Raw genomic sequence first — 26442 nt, 5'->3', positions numbered from 1 at the left:
GGAAGGATGATTAACATTTTAAATTAGGAAAAAGAAGGGAAGGCATTCCAAATTAGAATTACACAAATAAAGGACAGGGAATGGGGGATGAGTGGCGTGTACATGTCAGGTAGGAGGATATCAGCTATTCAGTAAGAGCTGGATGTAGTGGGAAATACAGTGGTTAAGAAAATGAAGTCAGATTACTGAGAGGCTTAAATTGTCAGACAAGAAATTAAAAGAAAGTGAGTGCCCAGTTCATGCCAGGCACTTTTATATCCATGATCTCATTTAGTTCTCAGAACAGTTCCTCCTTCTCCCCAATCACAACTATATAATTAAAAGGAAAACAAAGTTTTGCATGGCCGTGGGGATGCTAGCATGGAATGAGTGTAAACAGATACAAGACTTTAAACGGGGGTGGTGATACCTTTGACAGTGACAGGAAATGAGAAAGGAGAAGTTGATTGAGAGGAGTAGGAGAAATAATGATTTAGTTTGGGGACACTGTGACTTAGAAGTGATGGGAATATATTCAGGCCACTTTACTGCCTACTTCATTATGCTTCAGCCACTTCAGTCCTGATTAGAGGGCAAATCCCATTTTATACTCACCATTAACAAAACCTTCACACCTGGTATACATAGTATCTATCATAAATTTTAGTATACAAACTCAAGTGTGTGAGAAACATAGCTTTCTTAATTTTTAATAATAAAATTTAGTTTCTTCTTAATTTATAGTTTAGGCTATCATGATGTAAACTTCTCTTTGCTCTCTTTCCACTCCTACTTCAAGGAATGTTTTCTCATTTTGTAATGGCAAAAATTGGGTTGTATTCCAAGAAACTGAAGGACTCTATTGAGAACAAATAGAGAATTTTTTTTAAATTTTATTTTAAAGAGACTGGTACATGAGAAGAAAACAAACAAAAAAAATAGAACAGTAGCAGCATACCAGTATCACGAACATAAACAAATTAAAGCAAAAACATTCAGAGTGATACAGGGTTTCGAGACAAATTAATGCAAATCGACAGTGGTTGTTACATTGCATATCACTATCCTCAACTACATTGCTCAGATTATCACATGTAAGAATGAAAGATTGCTCAAACCATTAAAGAGAATAAGAAAATAATTCTTCAATAAAACCTTAGAGATAATACAGAGTTTCACTAGACAAGATGGTAGGAGTTCACCATTTTGATTCCATTGCATATTGTTACTTTCAAATCAGTTGCTCAGACCACCAGACACAAGCATGAAAAGTCGATCAGAACATAAAAAATTATGAGCATTAACTGTTCATTTCAATATACCATCAGACAACAGCAATACAGTTATCACAGCTATTCATATATATATTTATGTTTGCCTTCCTTCTTTCTTTTTTCTTCTTTCCCTCATCCCAGTCATTCCTTCCTTTGAGCAATTTCTTTCCCTTTCCTATCATCTATTGTACATTTTGAGTTTTACCTACTCTTTCAGGTTCCCACACCAAGGAGACAATATGATGTTTACAAATGTGGGTCTGTTTTATTTCACTTATGAGTATGGACTCTAGTTGCATCCATTTACCTACAAAAAGCTAAAGTTTATCTTTTTTAATAGCTGAGTAATACTCCATTGTATAAAAATACAACTTTTTTATCCATTCCTTAGTGGATGGGCATCTGGGTTGTTTCCAAGATTTAGCTATAACAAATTGTGCTGCTATAAACATGGGTGCACATACATCGCTGTGGTATGATGTCTTTAACTCTTCTGGGAAAATACCCAGAAGGGGAATAGCTGTGTTAAGTGGGACTTCCAATCCTAGTTTTGTGAGGAATCTCCAAATTGATTTCCACAGTGGTTTCACCAATCTACACTCCCACCAGCAGTGGATTAGGGTTTCTTTCTCCCCACAGCCTCTCCAGCATTTGCTATTGGTTGATTTCTTGATGATAGCCATTCTTTCTGGGGTGAGATGGAATCTCAGTGTTGTTTTACTTTGCATTTCTCAAATGACTAATGGTGTTGAACATTTTTCATGTATTTATTCGCCATACGTATCTCTTCATTAGAGAAGTGTGTATTCATTTCAGATGCCCATTTTTGGATTGGGTCTTTGAATTTGCGAGGCCTGATTTTTTTTTAATTCTTTGTATGTCCTAGATAGAAGTCCTTTGAGGGGCAGTTGGTTAAAATTTTTTCCGAATTCATGGGTTTTCTTTTTACTTTATTGGTGATTTCTTTAGATGTGCAAAACTTTTCAGTAAGATGAGGTCCCAGTTGTTGATACTTTGAAGTATTTCCTGTGCAGTTTGATTTTTGTTCATGAACTCTCTGCCTACCCCTGTGTCAAGATTTTTACCTACTTTCTCTTCCAATAAATTTAGTGTTTCTGTTTTAATATTTAGATCTTTGATCCATTTTACTTTAATTTAGTGCATGATGAAAGACATGGGTCTAGTTTTAGTCTTTGGCATGTGGAAAGCCAGTTTTTCCAGCACCATTTATTAAAGAGGCTATCTTCCTTCCATTGAACATGTTTGGCCCCTTTGTCAAAGATAAGGTGACTGAATGTGTTTGTAGTTGTGTCTGTATCTTCTAATCTGTTCCATTGATCTTCAGGTCTGTTTTTGTGCCAGTACCATGCTGATTTTATCACAGTATCTTTGTAATATAATTTTAACTCAGGAATTGTAATGCCTCCTGCCTTTCCTTTGTTTCCCAAGATTACTTTTGCTATTCTAGGCCTCTTCTGGTTCCCGATGAACTTTAGGAGTGTTTTATCTAGATCTGTAAGGTATACTAATGGTATTTTAATTGGGATTGCATTGAATCTGTACAACAATTTTGGGAGTATGGCCATTTTTACAATGTTAGTTCTTCCTATCCATGAGCAAGGAATATCTTTCCATTTTCCGATATCCTCTTTGATCTCTTTTTTCAGAGTACTGTAATTTTCACTGTATAGATATTTTACTTCTTTTGTTCGATTGATTCCTAAGTATTTCATCTTTTTAGATGCTATTATGAAAGGTGTGGTTTGCCTAATTTCTCTCTCAGTCTGTTTGTTACTTGTGTACAGGAATGCTATTGACTTTTGAGTGTTAACTTTGTATCCAGCTACACTACTGAATTTGGTTATTAAATCCATGAGCCTTCTGGTGGAGTTTTTGGGGTCTTCTATGTAGAGTATCATGTCATCTACGAATAATGACAATTTCACTTCTTCCTTTCCTATCCTTATTCCTTTTATTTCTCTCTCTTGTCTAATTGCTCTAGCAATATTTTCAGAACTATATTGAATAGGAGTGGTGATAGCAGACATCCTTGTCTTTTCCTGATTTTAAAGTGAATGTTTTCAATTTTTGACCATTTAGTATGATGTTAGCTATTGGTTTATCATAGATGGCTTTGATCAGCTTGAGGTAAAGGCCATCTATTCCTATTTTCTGTAGGTTTTTCAACATGAATGAATGTTGGACTTCATCGAAGGCTTTTTCTGCATCAATGGAGATGATCATGTGATTTTTGTCCTTGGCTCTATTGACACGGTGTATTACATTTATAGATTTGCCTATATTGAACCATCCCTGCATTCCTGGTATGAATCCCACTTGGTCATGGTGTATAATCTTCTTGATGACTTGTTGTATTCTGTTTGCTAGTATTTTATTGAGAATTTTTGCATCTATATTCATTAGGGAGATTGGTATGTAGTTCTCTTTCTTGGTTGGCTCTTTCTCTAATTTTGGTATCAGAATAATACTTGCCTCCAGGAATGAGTTGGGGAGAATTCCTTCCCTTTCAATTTCATTAAAGAGTCTGAGAAGAATTGGTGTTAAATCTTCCCTAAATTGTTTGTAGAACTCAGCTGTGAATCCATCAAGACTTGGGCTTTTCTTCATTGGCAAGTTTTTAATTACATTCTCAATTTCACTGGCTGATATTGAGTTATTCAGGATTTTTATATCTTCTTCATTCAGCTTTGGTAATTCATGTGTATCTAGAAATCTGTCCACTTCCTCTGTGTTTTCCATCCTATGAGAGTAAAGATTTTCAAAGTAGGTATTGATGATCTGAATTTCTTCAGGATCTGTAGTGATTTCACCCCTTTCATTCCTTATTGCGTGTATTTCAGGTTTTTTTTTTTCCTTTTTTTGATAAGGTTGGCAAGGAGTTTATCTATTTTATTTACTCTCTCAAAGAACCAACTCTTTGATTCATTAATTCTTTGCATTGTTTTTTAGTCTCCATTGCATTAATTTCTGCTCTGAGATTTACAATTTGCTGCCTTCTTTGGGCTCTGGGTTTGATTTGCTCTTCTTTTTCTAGGAACTTGAGGTGCAACATAAGATTTTTTATTTGTGCTTGTTCTGTTTTCCTGAGGTGGGAGTTCACTGCTATAAAATTCCCTCTGAGGACTGCTTCTATTGCATCCCACAGGTTCCTGTAGGTTTTATCTCCATTTTCATTTGTTTGTAAATAGTGTTTAATCTCTACTTTGATTTCATCTCTGACCCATTGGTTGTTCAGAGGATGTTATTTAATTTCCAAATGTTTATGGAGTTTTTGTGTTTTCCTTTGTCATTAATTTCCAATTTCATTGCACTATGGTCTGATAGTATACATGGAATAATTTCAGTTCCTTTGCATTTGCTTAAACATGTTCTATGTACTAGTATATGGTCTATTTTAGAGAATGTCTCATGTGCAGCTGAGAAGAATGTGTATTCTGATGCTGTTTGGTGGAACACTCTGTAAAGGTCTACTAAATCCGTATGTTCACATGTTTGGTTAAGTTCTGTTATTTCTTTCCCAATTTTTTGTCTATTTGATCTCTTTGTGACAACGGTGTGTTAAAGTCCCCTGTTATGATTGTGTTGCTACTTATTTCATTTTTCATGTCTGCTAGAATTTGTCTTATATAGGTGGGTGCTCCTATGTTTCGTGCATAGATGTTTATGATTGTTATTGCTTCCTCTTAAAGCTCCCCCTTCACAAGTATGTGGTGACATTCTTTATCTCTTTTGATGGTTCTTGGTTTGAAGTTCACATTGTCTGAAAACAGAATAGCTATACCGCTTTTTTCTGGGTTCCTTTCGCATGGAGTATTGTTTTCCATCCTTTAATTTTCAGAGTTTGAATTTCCTTTTGAGTTAAATGTGTTTCTTTTATACAGCATATAGTTGGTTTTTGTTTCCTAATCCACTCTGCAAGTCTGCTTCCTTTGGTTGGTGCATTGAGACCATTTACATTGATGGTTTTAATGGATATGTACTGGCTTATCTTTGTCATGCTATTTTCCTACTGTTGGATCCTCCTTTTTCCCTCTGTTTAATTCCTTGCTCTGCTTGTTGGTTCCTTTCTGTTGTTGTTCTTGAAGTTGCAGTCTGTTTCAACTCTTTCTAGTATATCTTTTAATACTCTTTGTAGGATTGGTTTGGCGCTCATGAATTTCTTCAGTTGTTGTTTATCATGAAAATATTTTATTTCTCTATTAAATTTGAAAGATAGCTTTGCAAGGTACATCAATCTGGGTTGGAAGCTGTTTTCTTTCAGTACCTGAAGTACTTCAATCCAAACTCTTCTTGCCTTGATGATTTGTGTTGAGAAGTCTGCCATGGTTCTGATAGGCTTTCCTTTATAGGTGATCTGTTTCTTTTCTGTAACAGCTTTTAATATTCTGAGCTTTTGTTGAGTTTCCAGGATCTTGATCACTGTATGTCTGGGTGTAGATTTATTTTTGCTATGATTAACTGGAGTTCTCTACATGCTTCACTTCTCTGGATGTCCAATTCTTTTACCATGCCTGGGAAATTTTCTGCTATTATTTCTGCAAATAGTCTTTTTATGACATTTGTGCTGACACCTGCTATTTCATTCATACCTATTAATCTGACATTGTTTCTCTTTGCTTCGTCTTGCAGTTGTTGAATTGTTATTTTCTGGTTCCTTGTTATTTTTAAGAGAGCCCTCCTTTCATATTCATTGGTGGCAATGCTGTCTTCAAGGTCTGAAAGTCTATCTTCAGCTTCATTCAAGTGGTTTTGCAAGCTTTCAATGGAAGTTTTAAGTTCCTAGATATCTGTTTGCATCTGTTTCATACCTTCTAGTTCTTTTCTATATTGTTTCCTGAAGGTTTCATTGAGTTGTCTATGCTCTTCTATTTTCTTGGCTATGTCATCTTTGGATATCTTGTCATCTTTGAACATTTCTTTCATTACTGTTGTCATTTATTTTCACACCTGAGACATTACTTCTGATCTGATGTCTTCTATGGCCTGATGGAGTTGTTTCTTTACTTCAGTTGCTATCATTTCAGAAATTTGAGGTGTATGACTTCCAGGCTCTTCTGTGTTGATGCCTCCTGGACTTGTTTTGCATGGTGTGGAGGTCTGGTATTCCACTTTGCTCCTTTGTTTTGTCATTTTTAAGGAACCAAAGACTCCCTGTAGTGCAGTCTCTCTGTCCTGATTGTGTGTGAGTGGTAGGGCAAGAGTCTGAAGATCCCCAGTGCTCCATGTGGTTCCTGTGCTGGTGAGTGGTGGCAGCCCAGCCTGGGCCCACACACTATAGGTGTGGCAGGCAGCCACTGAGGCCCCAGAGGGTGCCCAAAGTTTTGACTGCCTTGCGCGCTGGTCAGGGAGGCAGAGCCCAGACCCCAAACAGAGTTTTATTAATTTGAGGCTAGCCACCCTTCATCCCTGACTTGCAAGTCAGGGGAGTGGGCATGAGCGTGCCTTTGTTCCCACTTTATATACATTTTTGGTTTCCATGGTAACAGATTGGAATGTTGTAGCCCTGGCCGCACGTTTTTTTCCTTGTGCCATGTGACCAGATCAGGCTCCAGTCATGAGTCCAACCACAATGATTTATATTTTTTGTACTCTTTTCTGTATGTCCCCCTTAGATAACCATATATTTCCTTTATGGTTACAATGTTTATCTAGGGCCAAGGAAGAGGTGAAACAACCCAGGCAGTGTCATAGGTGGTTATCTGGGCCCTGCTGTTCTTTGTCTTTGGAGAAGCATTCCAGGGCTAAGTCAGGACTGCAAAATTAACTTTTTATAGCCCCTCTGGGATGTTTCTCAAGACACATTTTGAGGCTTGCACTAAGACTAGAATTATTCTATCTTAAAACGATATGCTAAGAGTTGCCATCCCTACAACTTGAGACTGAGGCCAGAAAGCCATACAAATGTAATATTGCTACTATTGAACTTTTAGGTGAAACCAAAATTATAAATACAATTGTACATAAGAGTATAATCTCGGTTCAGGATGTTCACATTTATATTTCAAGGTGTGAATCCTGTTGCAGCCCTCAATAACAATTTATTATAAATGTAAAAAAAAAAAAAGAAAGCCTTGTTGTCACCTTGATGCTACACACCAGGTATTCTACATCCATTGTATTGTACAGGCTGTAATTCCTTCATCTCCCTTCTTACAGCAAAGAAGAGACATATTCCTTTCTTTCTACTACATCAAATATTTTTTTAAAAAATGAGCAACTCACTGACTGAATATGGAAAAGGTTACATGTACAAGAAAACAACAAAAACCTACCAGTTCATATTACCAAATATTTTCCCAGTTGTAGTTTGCATTCTTACCAAACTATTTCTCATCTAATCAAGAATTAATAAAGGTAACATTTACTAAGCACTTCCTATATGGTAGGCCCTGGGCCAGGAATGTTATATAAATTTCCCAATTCTCTTCAGAGTTTTCTGTTAAGCTCTTTACTACATCTACAGAAGATAATCAGGCTTCTGGAAGGAAAATTCTCAGCAGCACTGGGTTATTCAGCCTTCTCTGTTCAGTTAACATTCATAAAAGTTAAAATAAATAAAAGGACTCTTCATGTTAGCCTTGTCCTCCAGTAACTTTAGTTTTTATGGAAATTTTGTCATCTTTGTACTTGAAGATGGCAGTTGAAAAAGGGGAGAACAGAAGGTTGTCAAATACTCACCTTTTTTAGATACTGAGACTGAATCTTTCAAACCTGTACTATTCTACTCTACAGATTGATGTGACTAAATAGCTTATTACACAATATATAGTAATACATCAAAATGTATCTATTGCTAGATTAAATTACTACAGTTTACTTATGTTTTCATCATTTATTAAGGTCCTGTTATTGAAAAATCTCAATTTCTTTTATGTCCCTAGTTATGGACCTTGATTATATTCAAGTCTGGCCTTAGTTATGGAGAAATAACGACTGTAAATCACTCCCTTCACTAAAAGACTGGAATAGCTCTCTTCTTCTATACGTGCAATTCTGGCAGTGTAGATGTTACAGTTATTGTACAATCGAGAGAGATCTGAGGAAGAGAACAGCTGTGTTCCTCAGAATGGGGACCTTAGGTGAACAGCAGAATTAGAACTTGCATTCTTACCCTTGATACTGCAGAACGAGGTGTAAAGGTGAATTGCCCCCTGGTGGTGGAAAGTAAGATGACACTTCCTCCCAGTAGGGCTGGTGGGCAGGCGCGGGCGTGGGGGATTTCTAAAATTCTGCCTGGGGAAAAAAAATGAGCCTGGACCAGGGAGAAGGCAATTGAGATATTGTAACTGTCAGTGTATTGTGGACTGCATGTATACATATTTTTGTTCTTCCTTGAAATTATTGCATTTATTTTGAAAATGCTAGCCAAATTTAAGTGTGTTAAGAGTAACCAAGGGAAAGCGTAGTTTATAGAGAAACATGGAAAGCAGCAGTGATCCCAGTGAGTAAAAGCTAAAGAGAAAATAAATTCAATGAGTTGTTTCATCCAATGTTTGCAAAGTATAGTTTCTTCATTTTCTTTCAATAAGAGGCATGCTTTCTTCATACATGCTAATATCCCTTCTTTTTAAAAGGTGACTCTTTAGGAAAGGAATAAAGAGAACTGACATATTGCTTCTTTGCTATGCATTCAATCTCATCTCCACAAAACACTGTACACCATAGTCCTATCCTGTATTTCCATGTACTCTAAGGCATACGTGCAGTATTGCTACTCCAAGTTCATGGAAAACTGAGGCCCAGAGAGCTTAAATTATTTATCCAAGTTCACAGTGAAATAAGGAGATTCACAATGCTTTCTAAATATTGTTCTTGGTGATGTCCAAAACTAAGTATCTCACAAATCAAACTAAAATAGGTTGTAGACTCAAATTTGTTTTTATTGGAAATTTCCATCATTTTAGTCCATTCAGTAGGAATTGTTGAGATTAAACAAATTGAAGCAAATTTTCAAAGGCGTAAACAGTAACTAATGAAATAGAGATTATTTGGATTTGGAAAGTAACCGTGAATGTGAAATTAATCTTGATTATGGAAGAAACAGAAGTCAATAGGGGGATATAGTTTTCATACAGTAAATAACAAGAACTGCTGGGCTTTTAAGCAGATGTGTGTCTTGGCAGAAACAGTACTTAGGGAAAATTATTCTCACAATAGATGTAAATTAGATTAAAATTAGAACAATTATGATTAAATCTGCTAGGAAGGTATCATATGAATGCTAGCACAAAGAAGTGTCAATTTATGCTACACTTTATTCAGAAAACTGTTTTATCTTCGGGTGGAAACATAGTTCAATTGCTTTTATTTTCTTTTTTGTTTCAAGGAGAGTGAGTAGTTAATTCTCTGAGTTACATCCTTACACTTCATCCCCATCTCACTAATTCTTTTCTCTACATTTACCCTACCTTTGATAACTGCTTTTAGCCCTATAATTTTCATGTTACTCTCTGACCACTGACAGCTTGATTTTCTGGTCCAGTGTATAACTTTATTCCATTTAATATCCATAATTTTCTCCTCTCGCTTAAATACACATGACACTTTGTACAGCACTTTTTATTCTGTGTCCGTACCTTCTGTACATCTGAGCTCTAATTTTACTCCTTGTGCCTTGGGGAAGCAGTAATGGGAATCTACCAAATTACATTGTTTTTCCCGTTTATTTCTTCAAGTTGTGATAATGGAGTTTAAAAATCACTAGACATTTACTATGATTATAACATTGGTCACAGTGTGTGATTTGTAATACACAAATACAATTAGACTAAGTAATCTGAAGATGAAGCTCTAACTCTAATTGAGAAGTTATGTTATAGGCAAATCATTAATAAATTCTAATAACATAGCCTCTAATAAGGTTTCATATGCTATAGTCCCTTTATATTATTAATTTGCATGTAGTTTATCTTTTTTATTCAGAATCGCTATATGATATTTATTATCTTGCAAATTTGCTGAAATAAGAAGATAAATGATTTTTGAGTATTAAAGAGAATTCTCTTTTCTAACCTATTAACAAACAGACATCCATTCAAAAGTAGCATAAGAAAAATACAAACAATACAGACTTACAGACAAAGTGGTAGGAAATTAACAATGGTTGTTATATTACGTATTGATATCTTCAAACTGGTTTCCCAAGAAAACAAATAGACACATGCAAGATTGGTCAAATAAGTAATCATTAACTGTTCCTTTCAGTAAAGTGATAGAAGTCAGTAGTACAACTATGTTAGCTATCCTGTATATACATACATACATAATGTCCCTTTCTTTCTTTTCTCTTTTCCCTCACCCCAGTTGCCCTTTACTTTTGAGCAGTTTCCTTTCGTTTCACAATGTCTTTCATACCTCCTAATTTTTATTCACTCTTTCAGGTTCTTACACTAGTGAGACAATATGTTGCTTACACATGGAGGTCTGGTTTATTTCAATAATGAGTATGGTCTCTAGTTGTGACCATTTACCTGTAAAATCTTTGAGTTTATCTTTCTTCACAGCTGAGTAATATTCCATTACATAAAAGCACCACAATTTTTTATCCATTCCTCAGTGGATGGACATTTGGGTCTCTTCCATAATTTAGCAATTACAAATTGTGCTGCTATAAACATGGGTGCACATATATCACCGTGATATGATGTTTTCAGATCTTCTGGGGAAGTACCCAGAAGAGGAATAGCTGGATTAAATGGGACCTGTAGACCTCGTTTGCTGAGAAATCTCCAAACTGATTTCCACAGTAGTTTCACCAGTCTGCATTCCTACCAGCAGTGGATAAGAGTTCATATTTCTCCACAGTCTCACCAGCATTTGTTATTTGTTGATTTTTTTTAATGCTAGCCATTCGTACTGGGGTGAGATGAAATCTCAATGTTTTAATCTCCATTTCTCAAATGACTAATGAAATTGAACATTTTCTTGTGTATTTATTTGCAATTTGTATTTCTTTGGCTGAGAAGTGTGTATTCACCTCAGCTACCCATTTCTGGATTGGGTCTTTGAATTTGGGGGGGCTGATGTTTTTTAATTCTTTATATGTTCTACATAGAAATCCTTTGTCCAATGGACAGTCAACTAAAATTTTTTCCCAATTTATGGGTTTTCTTTTTACTCTGCTGGTGATTTCTTTAGATGTGCAAAAATTTTTTGGTAAGATGAGATCCTAGTTATTGATTCTTTGAAGTATTTTCATGGGTTTTTTTTAAATAAAAATTTTGACTGCCCCATATTTATCTTGGCAAAATTCTTAATCTCTAAGATATGATATATACATAAAATATTCTTCCATACATATTTTACTTCACAAAACCCATAGGAACAGTTTTATAATGCATCAGTGTATAATAATTGAAAATTACCAATCCTAATACTGTAGAAAAGCTGACACACCATGGTGTATTATGTTGTCACATCAAAATTTCAAGGATTTCTTTCCTAAACACAAAAGTTAACAAATTTCAATCACTGTGCAAGAATTAAATGCATCAATGACTATAAATTTTATATGAGATGTATTCTTTATTAAGCAATTCATTAAATGATTCATGGAAAATTTTCTCCAGTTTCAAAGTGTGATGTGATTATGCTAGTACACATACCTCAAATTACTTTATGTCATTCAACCATATTTTTAGACTCTCTCTGACATATGGATGTCTATAAGACTAAAAATTATGCTCTGTCTTCCATGTGTTGATATTCTCTACTAATAGATAGCATTTGTTTACATAGATACTTCTTAGTTAAATTACAGCTCATAAATTCCTCTACTACTGTAATTAGTGCTATTATTTGTAGAACTCTCTAATGTGAATTCAATTTCAGAATACTTGATTAAATTATTTAGACTATCTCTGGTGTTGTTACATCTTTACAAATTATCACTGAGTGAATTATTTTTGACGCATTACTAGTAAGTCTAAATTGTAAATTACTTTCAATTTATGAGTTTGAAAGTTTTTTAGAAAGTTTTTTGAACAAGAAACTAAGTTTAGTGGAAATTTAATAAGAAAATGTTTTCACATTTTATAAAACTATTTTGTACTACAGGTGTCAAAGCAGAAAAACATACTAAAAGACAAAAAGAAGCAAATGCCACCACACAGGTAAATATTATGCTTAGTCATTATATTTTTTTCAATAGAAATTTAGGCTATAAGCACAATTGAGCAGTATTTATTCAGCAAGTTCAGAATTTCTTAACAGGTAATTAATTATTGCTTTTATTCTTTTCTTTAAAAAATCTCAATATTTTTCCTTTAATCATTCAGTAAATAATTTTCTCAGTCTACTGTGAGAGGATACAACTGTTTTCAGACTTCTGCCTTCTTGTTTGCCTGAGGTCCTAAATATTAAGAAAAAAAGTACAGAGATAAGTTTGGCTTATAGAGTTACAGATGATTATTAAACTTTATTAAAACCTTGTGATGTCTTCTGACATCTTAGAAGTAAGGAATTCAAATTTTCAGTCTGTTCTCAACCCAGCAGCCAATGAAATCCTGTAAATACAATTTGTTGTAAGTTACTCTTGTGTTTGAACCCTTTAGTGGATTCCCATCTTGCTCAAAGTGGGCTTGCTTATTGGGCTCAGGGGTCTGGCCCCAGATTTGTCTAATATCAACTAGAAGACATGTTGAACCTGTACCCTCACTTTTGTTTTCCCTATTTGCAATACTCATATACCTGGATATTCATATGGTTCCCTCAAGCCTTTGTACAAAGGTCAGCTTTTCAGAGGGCAGTTCCCTGGACACTCACTCATTTTGCAATCAATTCTTCTAAAGTTGCAAACCCTATCACAACATATTCTTGATCCCTTCCCTGCTGCATTTTTCTCTCAGAATTATCACCATGTCACATATAGTATTTTATATGTTTGATGACACTCCTTCACTAGAATATAATTTTCATAAAGGCAGGGATTTTTGTGTTTACTGCTGTTTTATTGCCTGGCACATATCAGCACTCAATAAATGTTTATTGAAGTAGTGAATAAATTTTAATCTAATTGAAGCAATAAAATGTGGAGGGAAAGTTTACATAAATTAAAAACTTCTCTTTACTTTTCAACACTTACTAAACTTCTCTTTACTTTTCAATACCTGCCAAATTTAACTCTTCTCACATTACTGTAACTACTACATATCATAATTAGCAGTGGGATTACTATCAATAGAAGGGAATGTCCTCTAAATCTCAGCTTGTGCTTGGGCAGGTGAGGATTGAAGAGACATCAAATTCAATTTCATCATGGCCATCTCACTTTCTCTGTGGGCTCTTGGTATTGTGATATATGTGATAACACTTGAAATCCTCCTTTGGAATCCCAGTACTGCTTGAGATCAGGGATGTTGCTCAAACCCACATATACGCTCTTTCATTAGCTGATGAGGCCTACAGAGTAAATGTGGGGAGTAAAGATAGTCAAACTATGTATCTCACTCCATTCTTTGCAGCTTCTGCTTTTTAAAACTTCTTTAGCACAAACATCAAAAAAACATAGACTGCAAAAGTGAAAAGACTAAAGACAACAAATGGCTCTAATGAAAAGTTCCTATACATATAAGCTATACCATGACAGAACAAAGAACTCTAGGTTCACTGAACTTATGACAGTGTTTCATGAATTTCTTGCAATTTGCAGTGCACACTATCTGACTGAAAATATCCTCTCCTCATTTTTATCCTCACTGCATACCTGGTCAACTCTAGATTTCTGCTTATCTTTCAGAATAATTACCATGTACATTATAATTTTTTCAAAAACCTACCTAAACTCCCCACTTCATCGTGGGAAGAACCCTCAGTCCAGGGAAGTCTCCGTGAGCTGTCTAAGAGCCTGACATCCCTTCCTCCACCACCTGCCACCATCACAAGAAGGGACCCGATACCAGGAATCTAAAGTACCTCAATGAGCAGCCTGAGAGGGCTGAGACCCTATGCTCCACCTCCCACTGATATCATGGGAATGACCTTGAATCCTTGGGAACCTAGGGAGCTTTGAAAATGACAAATAGAAGCCAGATGCAATCTCCCACCCCATCCACAACAATCCACGAAGCATCAACATGGAAGAACATGGAAGTCACACACCTGAAATCTCCAAAATGATAGCAACTGAAGTAAAGAAGTAACTATGTCAGGTTATAGAGGAAAGCAGATCAGAAATAATCACTCAGGTAAAAAAAGAAATGACAACCATAATGAAAGAATTGTTCAGAATATCAAATGAAAACATGCATAAAAAATAGAGGAGCACAGAAAACTAATAGAAACCTTGAATGAACAGTGTAGGAAAGAATTAGAATGCATGAAACAGATTCAAAGAGATATTCAGGAAATTAAAAATCAAATTCAAAGCTTGCAAAACTGCTTGAACAAAACAGAAGATAGACTTTCAGACCCTGAAGACAGCATTGTAACTAGTGATCATGAAAGGAAAGACCTCTGAAAAATAAAAAGAAACCAGCAAATAACTATTCAGCAGCTATAACATGAGTAAAGAAAAACAATATGACTGATAGATGTCAGCAAAAGGGCAGGAAGCAACATGAGTGACATAAAAAGACCATTTGCAGAAGTAATAGAAAATTTCCCAAGCATGGACAAAGAACCTGACATACACATAAGTGAGGCATGCAGAAACCCAATTAGCCAGAACAAAAATATATCTACACCTAGACATATAATAACGAAGATCCCAGAAATTCAGCAATAGAACAGAATGTTAAAAGCTATTAGAGAAAAGAAACAATCACTTATGAAGGAAAACCCATCAGAATCATGGCAGACTTCTCAACACCAACCATCCAGTAAAGAAGAGCTTGGAGTAAAGTATCTCAGGTCCTGAAAGAAAACAATTTCCAACTCAGATTGATGTAGCCTGAAAAACTATCTTTCAAAATTGATGAAGAAATAAAATACTTCCACAACAAAGATCTACTGAAGAAATGCATGACCACTAAACCAACCCTAAAAAGAGTACTGAAAGACATTCTACAAAGAGATAAAAATGACCATAATTTCAAGACCAACAATAGAAAAGAACCACCAATCAAGGTAAGCAATTAGAGAGAAAAAGTACAGAACCAACAGTGGGAAAATAGCATGACAAAGATAAATCAATGTATACCAGTAATAACTATTAAGGTAAATGGCCTCAATTAATTAATCAAACAGACTGGCAGAGTGGATCAAGAAACAAAATCCAACAATATGCTGTATACAAGAAATGCATTTAACTCAAAAGGAAATTCATAGACTGAAAGTCAAAGGATGGAAAACAATACTCCATGTAACAAGAACCCAGAAAAAAGCAGAGGTAGCTATTCTATTTGCAGACAATGTCAACTTCAAACCAATAATGATAAAAAGAGATAAAGAAGGTTACTGTATTCTTGGTAGGGGAAAACTTCAAGAGGAAGAGATAGCAATCATAAATATATATACACCAAATGTAGGAGCATCCAACTATATAAGGCAAATTTAGTGGACATGAAAAATCAAATTAAGTAATAACATTTTTAACAGGGGATTTTAACACCCCAGTGTCACAAAGAGATAGATCAACTAGACAAAAAATCAGCAAAAAAATAACAGAACTAAACCAAACTTGTGAACAAATGGATTTAGTAGACCTTTATACAGTATTCCACCCAATAACATTATTTTTTTCCTTCAGTGTTTTTTTTTTTTTCTTTTCTGGTACCGGGAATCAAACTCACAACCTTGCGCTTGCCAGTCAGGTGCTGTGCCACTGAGCTAAATCCCCAGCCCCGCCAGTAACATTAGACTACACATTCTTCTCAGCTGCACACTGGATGTCCTCTAAAATAGACCATATACACAGAACATGCTTAAGTAAATGCAAAGGAATTGAAATTATCTCATACATATCATCAGACCATAAAGTAATGAAATTGGAAATTAATGACAAAAGAAACCTCAAAAGCTTTACAAACACATGGAAATTAAATAATATCCTCCTGAATAACTAATATGCCACAGATGAAATTAAAGAAAAAATCAAACAATATTTACAATCAAAAGAAAATGCAGATACAAACTACCAGACCCTGTGAAACACAATGAAAGCAGTCCTCAGAGGGAAATTGATAGTGGTGGGATGAGGGAAAAGAGAAAAGAAAGAAGGGGAAAAATTTGTATACATGTATAGACAAGATAGCTAACATAGTTGTACTACTGACTTCTATTGCTTTATTGAAAGGAACAGTTAATGATTAATTATTTGATCAATCTTGCATGTCTATATTTGTTTTCCTGAGAAACCACTTTGAAGATATCAATATGTAATACAACAACCATTGTTAGTCTCCTATCACCTTATCTGTAATTCAGTATTGCTTGTATTCTTCTTGTGCTATTTTGTAAATGAATGTCTGTTAATATGTTTTTGTTCTTTTATTTAAAAAAATAAAAAAATAAAAAAGATAGTGGTGAACTCCCACGTCAGGAAAGCATAACACAAATAAACAACCTTATGCTGCACCTCAAACCTCTAGAAAAAGAAGAGCAAGTCACACCCAAAGCCCAAAGAAGGGAGGAGATTATAAAGATCAGAGCAGAAATTAACATAATTGAGACTAAGAAAACACAAAGAATTAATGAATCAAAGAGTTGGTTCTTTGAAAAAATAAATAAAATTTATAAACCTCTAGCTAATCTTATCAAAAAAGAAAGAAAAAACACAAATCCAAGCAACAAAGAATGAAAAGGGTTAAATCACTACAGACCCTGTAGAAATTCAGAAGATCATCAATCCTTACTTCAAAAATCTTTACTCTGATAGGATAGAAAACACAGAAGAAATGGATAGATTGCCAGATATATCTGAGTTACCAAAGCTGGATCAAGAAGATATAAAAATCCTCAATAGCCCAATATCAGAGAATGAAATTGAATATGTAACAAAAAATTTGTACTTAGCCTTTGTTCTTATCATCCCCTCTGCTGGGGATTTGCCAGCAGACAATCACACGGCTTATTCTCCTCAACACTCACTTATTTGCATATTTATTCATATGTTTCTTCTTTAAGTTTCTTTTAGATGATCTAGACCATTCCTTCACTTTCAAACTCCATTCCCTTATTGGATCGTTATATGTTCCATCACCATGTGTAATTAAGTACCTAGATAAGGTTCATTATCTGATTCTCCTACTGGAAACTAAGCTCCATGAGTCCAGGCTCTTCAGTTTTTTTGGGTAAATCACAGAGGTGTAGTTATCTCTTGGTTAGCCTCTGAAATTTACTAAGTGCTTGATAAATATTTTTTATTAGTAGTAGTTTGTAGCACATGCTGTTTACATTCCTTGTGTGGAATTGGTACATGAACAAAACACAGCTTAATTTCTTTTTTCATCCTCTGTCTCTCCTCTCCCTTTTGCTTCCTCCATCACTTGAACCACCCTTTTCCTTTTTGAGAAAGATCCTTACTATCTGTCTTTTATTTTGCTCTTTATTTATATTCTGGATTTCTCATATAAGAGAAACCATGCAATAATTAAGTTTGGGTGTCTGATTTATTTCACTTAACATTGTGTTCTCAAGAGGCATCTGTTTTCCTACAAATGATTCAAATTTATCTTTCTTTATGGCAGAGTAGTATTTCACTGTGTGTGAACAGCACATTTTTTTATCCATTCATCTGTTGATGACTATAGGCTACTTGCAAGACCTAGCTATTATGAATTATGCTGCTATAAACATGGGTATGCACATTTTACTATAATATGACTACTTTAACTTCAGGAAGATACCCAGAAGGGGACTAGCTGTGTGAAATGGAATATGAATGAAATAATGTCATTATTTAGCAATACCTGCATCAGAGAATAAGCAGAAATTATCAGTATCTCTTACAAAATTTAAGAAAGAGGTGCTGAAAGTAATTTAAGAAACAGGTTTCTGTGCTTTCAATAATCCACTTATCCACTATATGATGAATGTTTAACTATAATTCCTGCTACTTATATATAAATGGGAATGCTAACTCTAATATATGTTATTATTTTATGCTCCTTGGATTTATAGAAAGCTGCCCTTATAATGTAATGTGTTTAGGAATTAATAGAGATTTTATGTGAGTGCTATGGTATTAGTATCTCTCATGCCATTTTATGTTTCCCTTTTTACTTTCTACTTTACCATTTATCGCATTTTAAGTTACCCATGGATATCTATTTACTATTGTTATTTGGAGGTATTAGAAAGTACATGTGCAAAATACACAATAAAATAATCAGCATTAGGTTTGCCAAGAGGAGTAAACCTTTCAATCATGAATGAGTTGTTTCTTCTCTACAAAGGGTAGCTATTCTTTTAACATAGGAATAGTTATTGCATTTAACATACTTACTTCGTTTTTAAAAAATCTTAGACATGTTAGGAAAATGCATCCTGAGGTTGTCTTCTGCTCTTAATTTAAAATAGTCTAGAAAAATGACAAACACTAATATGATTACCAAAAGCACTTTTGCTTCTATGTAAGCATCTCCCTAGATTTTCTCCCTTAAAGTAGATAAACCCTTAATTTAAGGGAGAAAATATAGTAAAACAGTGAGATTTTAAAGTTCAAAATTGCCAGTTCCCTGCTTTTCCAAACATATGCTGTATACATTTTTTAAGACCTAGAGAGCTAGCAACCTGACATATTTTAAATTCCTGATTGAAAACCATAATTCAAACAACATCTGCTCCTCTGTGCATCTTTGCTATATGTGCACATATCCTTACAGTCTGATGAATGATACAAACTCTTATATTATTTTATTTGTGTACTTCAATTCCACTTTCACTTGCTGACTACTTTTTTCCACGTTACTAGGGCAAGGGCTGTCGAGCTTTAACATGCAGCAGACTCACCTGGGAGACTTGTCAAAACATGATTGTACCCGGGCATGGAGGGGCACACTTGCAAACCCAGCACTCAGAGGCTAGACAGGAGTATTATGAGTTCAAATCCAGCCTGGGCTACATAGTGAGATCCTTTACCAATAAAAGAAGAAGAAGAAGAAAAGAAGAGAAAGAAAGAACACACACCTCTACACACATACACACACACACACACACACACACACACACACAAACCCCACACTTCACGGGGCTTTACCCCCAGAGTTTCTGATTCTGTGGACCTGAGATGCAGCCAAGAATCTGAGTTTCTCACAGATTGCCCTGTGATGCTGATGCACTCATTCTTGAGACCATACTTTGGGAAATTTGGTTTTCTTATAGAAAAATTAATTTTTCCCTCTTCTCTTTTTTTCTCCTCTCTTCTCTCCTCCTCTATTGTCTTCTCCTCCTCCTCCTCCTCTTCCTCCACTTCTCCTCTACCTCTCTCTCCTCCTTTCTCCCTTTTGGATTTTATCATAACCTGACTTTTCTCTGATGATGTCTGGCCACTAGAGTTCAACCTCTTTGGAAATAAAGTGGTCTCAACCTAGCATATAAAATCCACATGTACACAGAGTAGAAAAAGTAGACATTCATTTCCTTACTCTTACCGAACCAGTGGCAGCAGTCTTTGCTCCCTCTGCCACATCACTGCACAGCGTTGGTTCCCATAGACAAGGGCCATCGGTGAGTAGGTGACACTCTAGCCTTGGTTTGCTACAACTACTGTCCTCATCAGTGACTCCAATAAGCTTTTTGTTTTACCTTGATCTTTTTCCAGAGAAGTTGTCTTAGAATGTAACGTATGCAAAATGCCAAGGAACAGCGACTGCAGGAGGGTGGGACTGAGCCGGTAAAATAAAAGGATACAGAAGAGAACAAGAAATATCTTTGATTGTTGAGCCCTAGACACAATAAGGCACTGTCAGGCAAAGAATCTGCCCCTTCCAGTTGACTTCTCACCTGTTTCTCATTTCTAAAGAAAATGCTCACTTCCCAATCCATACCAAGCATGCCTCACTCAGACTCTGTTCTAATATTGTTTTCCATATACAGTACAGTCACAAAATTTGAAAGCATTACAGTTAGTGAGGTGGGGCTTTGATTCCCTCCAAAACTCTCCCCTGCCTCCATTCTTCTCCACCCTGAAGATAGAATCTTTATCCATTCATCTGGTCTAACCCCTGCATCCAGTGCACCTCCACTTCTCATCTGTGAGGTTTCCAAAGCATATGCTAAGTCTACCGATGCAGTTTATCTCCATTGTTTCCACTCCTTCGAGTCATGTTGTCCCTCACCTAGCTGACTGCAATAGCCTCCAAACTTTTCTCTCACTCTCACTCTTAATGTTGTACAATCTTTTCCTCACATGTAAGCCAGAATAGTCTTTCTTTCTAAAATGAAAATCAGAACAAGTCGTTTAAAACTCTCCAGTGGTTTCCCCTTGTGCTTTGAACACAACACTGATAATTCTTTACTATATTTTCATTTGACAGGACCCCCAACTTCTCTCTGCATCTTTCTTCATAATTCTCTCCTTAGTTCACACCCCTGAGGCCTTATTTCCACTCCAGAACATACAAGTTTGTTCCCACATTAAGGCATTCATACCTGCTGTATCTTCTGCCCAGTAGGCTCTGCTTCCACAGCTCTCCATTATTTCTTTCTTGTTCTTAAATTCTTCACTTCAAAGTCACCTCTTCAGTAAGCCTTTTTCTTGGGCACCCAGTAGAAATTAGCTATGATCGATCCTTCCTTACCCAGCATTTCACTCTTTACACCTCATTGTTTTAGTCCCTTTATTGCATTTATTGATAACTGAGTCTAGCTTGATCCTTTATTTGTTTACCGGTTATTATCTTCTTTCTCACAATCAAAGGGAAACTCTACAAGATCAGAAAATGCTTTTGCCTTACTTGCTATAACCACTTTAATTCCCAATACATGTCTAAAATGAATGAGTCGGTGCTTTCATAAAGCTGTTACAGCTTATTTCACTACTTATTTCATACTTGCTGCCTCCAAAAACCATTTGAGGAGGCTATTAAAGTCCCCTTGCCATTAGTCATGTTTTTGTTATAAAATTTTATTCAAGAGTAAGTGTGATGAGGCAGAAGGATTATTGCTGAGTTTGAGGCCAGCGTAGGTCACACAGTGAGTTCAAGCCTGGCCTGAACTACATAGTGAGACCCTTCCTCAAAAAGAAAAAAAAAAAAAGTAAGAATGGGATTTGGGAGCTAACATATTCAGTATCAAATACAGCCCAGGGAGTAACAGGAACCTAGAATATTCTAAAATTACTGCTTAGTGTCTTTGAATAAAATTAGTACAAAAATGTATGGCATATTAGTATTTTTTAGTAGTAAAATGTTTTCTAGATGTTTACTTAAGAGATTTTTAAAACTATGTTTAAAAAAATCAAATAATGTGTACAGGTTTCCCAGAATCAGGACATCTCAGTTTGCTGGTGAACAGAGCAAATTGAGTAGTCGCAGGACCTAAGTCCTAGTAGTTTAGGATACCAAACAGAAACATTCATTTATACAGAAAATATATAGTCAACATAATAATAATAAAAATAGCTAGTATTTGTTGACTATTTACCAGGTACAAGGTTCATCACATGTGTTAACTTACTTGATCCTCAAAAAACCTAATGAGATAGGTGATATCATTACCTCTATTTAACTGAGGGGTAAACAGAGTCACAGAGGTTAATTAACTTGCTCACAGTTAGACACAGCTAACATGTGGTGAACAGATAATACTATGAAGAGAATATAAGTAAAATTTTTAAAATCCTTAACATTTATTCTGAGGTTAGAGTAATTAAGATAAGCAATTATGAATAATATATCTGTTTATATGTTAACAAGAACTCAGATTTCTTCTGTTTAAAAAATAAAATTGTGCATTGCTTTCAGAATAAACATTAAATATCACTCAAACAATACAATGTAAAAACCCTGAAGTCAAGTGTCTAGCCCTTGATTGACTTTTGTTTTCTGGCACAAGGGGTTAAACCCAGGCCCTTCATCCTGAGCTACACCCTTTATTTGTTTTGTTTTGTTACAAATTTTAAATTTTAAAGCAGGGCCTCACTATTTCACTGGAAGCTTTGCTGCATGCTAGTACAAGTTTTGTTTGTGTGCTTGTTTTTGCCTTCAGGTGAAATACTATAGGAGTGGATTCCACTTTGGAAACTATCAAGGCACAAAAACCAAAAACAAGATTTAGCTACAAATAAATTAGGATTAAATGTACAGCAAGATAAATTCTAACCCCTTTCCTCTAGGACTACTAATCTTTTAGTTGGCCTTGTAAGAGGATATTTTACCATTATTGTGCTTTAAGAAAATAAGGAATTTCCCCAGAATAAAGAAACCCACACATTCTTTAGACCCCTGTCTACTCAAGGAACTCTACTTTAAATGACAAAGACACTAAAAAGTTTACAAAGTATAGTGAATTGAGCAGATAAAGCAGGAAATATACAAAAATGATGTCACCTTAGAGACTGTAGAGCAGGGAACAACGGTCACCAAGGAGGAAAGAAACCACCAGCGCAGAGGAAGGGGATGACCGCGGGTGACAGTGATATGGGAGGGGCCCGGGGAGAGAGAATTGAGTTGAGCTTTGGAACAGGGATAATATTTGGCATCACAGGTAAGGAAGGGCAATGAGAACCACAGAAGCCAGGGCAGGGAAGGAGGCAGGAACCTATACTACTAGAAAGAGTGAGAGGAGTTTGTCTCCCAGATGTTCACTGAGGTGTGGGAGTAGAAACACATAAGGTCACTGTGACATTTTCAGGGCAAACTGTGAGGAATCTTAGTTTTGTGCAAAGGAGTTGCATTGTATCCTGTTGTCGCTGAGGATGGAGGCAGTCTATGCTGGGCAGTGATATGCTCAAAGGGGTACTAGAGAAAAATGCATCCAGCATGAACCTTGACAATTCAGGAAGTGAAGAGACAGCCGGGCAAATGAAGAAGCAAGTGCGGCCCTACACAAGGAATGCTACTTTAAATGACAAAGCCACTAAAAAGTTGATCGTGACAGAGCTTCACTCTCTGACCAAATGGACTTTGGGAGTTTAAGAACATACTTTGCCAAAATATTCCCTTTTGGGTTTGCTGTTTAAAACCAAAATACACATTATAAATCTTCATAGAACATCCCACCAGGAATACTTGCAAAATATATCCTAGAACGAACCAATACTACTACTTCCCCTCCTGTCATCTTCTTATGTCACCATCAGTGTCAGGTGTCTCCCCTGGTCTGTTTCAGCTGACTTCTTCTTTTTCCCACCCTTACTCCAATATGCAACGTTCTCATCACAGCGGCCAAGGTGACTGTCTTAGTTACTCTTCTCTTGTTGCTGAGACGAAATATCCAACCCCCAAAATTAATGAAGGAAAGGTTTATTTAGCTCACAGTTTGTGGAGGTTTCAGTCCATACTCAGCTGGCTCTAAGGCAGGGTGGCAGGGAACAGAGGTAACAGTTCAAGGTGGCAGAAAACAGCAAAAGCAGCAAGAGCAAAAGGGGGAGAGGCAAGACACTTTTTCTCCCTTATATTATATGCAGGCTACCCTCACCCCTCGGGGAGGTGTATCACTCACACCATCTCCCTGCCCTCCTTTTGCACAGGATGAAGTTGTTTACAAAGTAAGGACCCTGGCCGTGGATGTAGTTCAGTGGCACAATACCTGGCTGGCAAGTGCAAGGTCCTGAGTTCAATTCCCATACAAAAAACAAACAAACAAAAACCATAGAACAACATGGATAAAAAAGATGTGGTATTTTTATACAATGGAGTATTACTCAGCTATAAAAAAAGATAAACTCAAGGTTTTTATACATAAATGGATGCAACTATAGACCATACTCATAAGTGAAATAAATCAGACCCATGTGTGTAAACATCATATTGTCTCCCTAGTGTAAGAAACTGAAGGAGTAAACAAAACCCAAAAAGTACAACAGATATTGTGAAAGGGAAAGAAACTGCTCAAAAGGAAGGACCAACTGGTATGAGGGAAAGGAGAAAAGAAAGAAAGAAGGAAGGAAAAAAATATATGGTTATACGAGGATAGCTGAGATAATTGTACTTCTGATGTTTATTGGTTTATTGAAAAGAACAGTTAATTCTTAAATTTTTTGACCAATTTTGCATGCTTATATCTGGTAATCTGAATGACTAATTTGAAGACAACAATATGCAATAAACAACAATTGTTGAATTCCTACCATCTTGATTAGTGAAACTTTGTATTATTTCTAATGTTTTTTATTATTTTTTATTCTCTTTAATTGTTTCATCAATGTTGCATTCTTACATCTGGTAATCTGAGCAACTTCATTGAAGATAATAATATATAATATGACAACCATTGTTGATTTCTTATCATCTTGTTTTGAAATTCTGTATTGTTTTTGTGGTTTTTTTATCTTTGTTGTTGTTTTCTTTTCTTTTCTCTTTAAAATAAAATAAAAACCCACAAAATAAGGACCCTGGCTCCCTGCTGAGTCACTTAAACTTCTGAACTTTTCAAGTTGACACAATGTATCAGCCATTGCAGTGACCCTTTCAAAATCAAACCCCATCAGTCATTATCACTCCTGCTCAGGACCCTCCAAAGCCATATCCCATTCACAAAGAGCACCACTCATAATCCTGAGCCTGGCCTGACCACTGCTCAGCTGTCTCATGGCTCTGTGGTTAACAAATCTTGCAGCCTGTGTGCTCCTGCTTCAAGGCCTGTGCATTTGCAGCCCTCTTTGCCAGACCTCTCTTTCCTGAAGGTTGTGCAGGACTAACTCTCTCCCTTCCCATAAAAGTTTATTCAAATGTTGTGGGAGAACTTGTCCCTAACCATCCTATATCCAGTAACACTAATTTAAAATCACTTCCATTTTATCAGTTGGGAATTGACATTAGGAGGGCAGAGACATTTTATTCATGACTGTGTCCCTAGCTCTTAGAACAGAACCTGAGATAGATGTTCAATAAATATTTGTTACTGAAATCTAAGTCTTTGGATGCTTCTAAAACTCAAAGAAAGCCTCTGTCTTCCAAAACTCCCTGATTCTTGTTCCATCTGGCTGTTCTGCCCAGCCCCAATGGGTGAGAGAGGAAATCAAAGCTAGGAAACATTGGCTTCTGTAGAAAAAGAACGTAGGGACATGAGATAATCACAGACACTTTTACAAGCTTTACTGCCCCCACAACTTAGATACTTCTTATTTTTGAACTTAAAAATTAAAGGCAATTCTTGTAATGGCTGTAATATAATAACCCCATTATACTAGAGCACGTAGGAAGCTCATCAAATTGCACGTTCTGTTCTTCCTGAAAGCAAGGTAGATAATGTTTCCCAGCAGCCTCATACTTAGGTGGGGCATGGGACTAAGCTTCATCCAAAGGAAAGTGGCTGAAAGCATTGTGTGCCTCTTCCAGGTCTGACCTATTAAAGAAAAGAAAACAAAGCAAACCAAATAAAACAAAACAAAAACCTTTTCTATGCATGCTCTGTGCTCTTTCCCTTTCTCTCTGCAAGATATAATGGCTCTGAGAGACCTTGGAATCTAACCTGGAAGCTGGGACAACATCTACGATAGCATGCAGCAAAGCTGCCGGTGACTTGAAGGGACACATTATATACGCCCTGATTTGTTAATGTGCCACATATATTACATTGTACTAAAAAGAATCCTTGCTTATCTCAAAGTCCAATTTAACTGGGCATTTTATATTTTTATTTACTGACTCTGTCTAGCCTATAAAATAAAAACCATGCTCAAAGTCTTTACATGTCCACACATGGATGTTTATAGTAGGACTACTTATAATAGTCAAGAGGTGGAAAGAACCAAATGTCTGCTATTGGATGAATGGATGAATAAAATGTGGTTTATACATATAAGGAATATTATTGGCCATTAAAAAGAATAACAAGTTGATACATGCTGGAACATGAGTTAATCTTGAAAATCTTATCCTAAGTGAAAAAAGCTGGGAGGTGGGGAGAAAGGGGATGGAAAGAAAGAGGGAAGGAAAGAAGGAAGGAAGGAAGGAAGGAAGGAAGGAAGGAAGGAAGGAAGGAAGGAAGGAAGGAAAGAAGGAAAGAAGGAAAGAAGGACAGAAGGAAAGAAGGAAAGAAGGAAAGAAGGAAAGAAGGAAAGAAGGAAAGAAGGAAGAAGGGAGGGAAGAAGGAAAGGGGAAAGGAAAGGAAAGGAAAGGAAAGG

General features: G+C 35.9%; 1 protein-coding gene across 2 annotated transcripts in view; it reads left to right on the top strand.

Moving 5' to 3' along the window:
• Sel1l2 (sel-1 suppressor of lin-12-like 2 (C. elegans)) overlaps nt 1-26442 on the top strand; it is a 102271-nt gene that overhangs the window by 11192 nt on the left and 64637 nt on the right. For both annotated transcript variants that reach the window (XM_013512281.1, XM_013512280.1), the window contains exon 2: nt 12330-12385. Coding sequence is in view for 1 of the 2 variants with exons in the window: in XM_013512280.1 (XP_013367734.1) it covers nt 12330-12385 (56 nt within the window). In the remaining variant the exon portion in view is untranslated. The remainder of the gene's footprint in view (nt 1-12329; nt 12386-26442) is intronic.

This window comes from Chinchilla lanigera, unplaced genomic scaffold, assembly GCF_000276665.1.
Source record: "Chinchilla lanigera isolate Chin_1 unplaced genomic scaffold, ChiLan1.0 scaffold00014, whole genome shotgun sequence".
In the NCBI taxonomy this organism is placed as follows: Eukaryota; Metazoa; Chordata; class Mammalia; order Rodentia; family Chinchillidae; genus Chinchilla; species Chinchilla lanigera.
The sequence above is the reverse complement of the archived record's forward strand: the minus strand, read 5'-3'. Positions and strand labels throughout refer to the sequence as shown.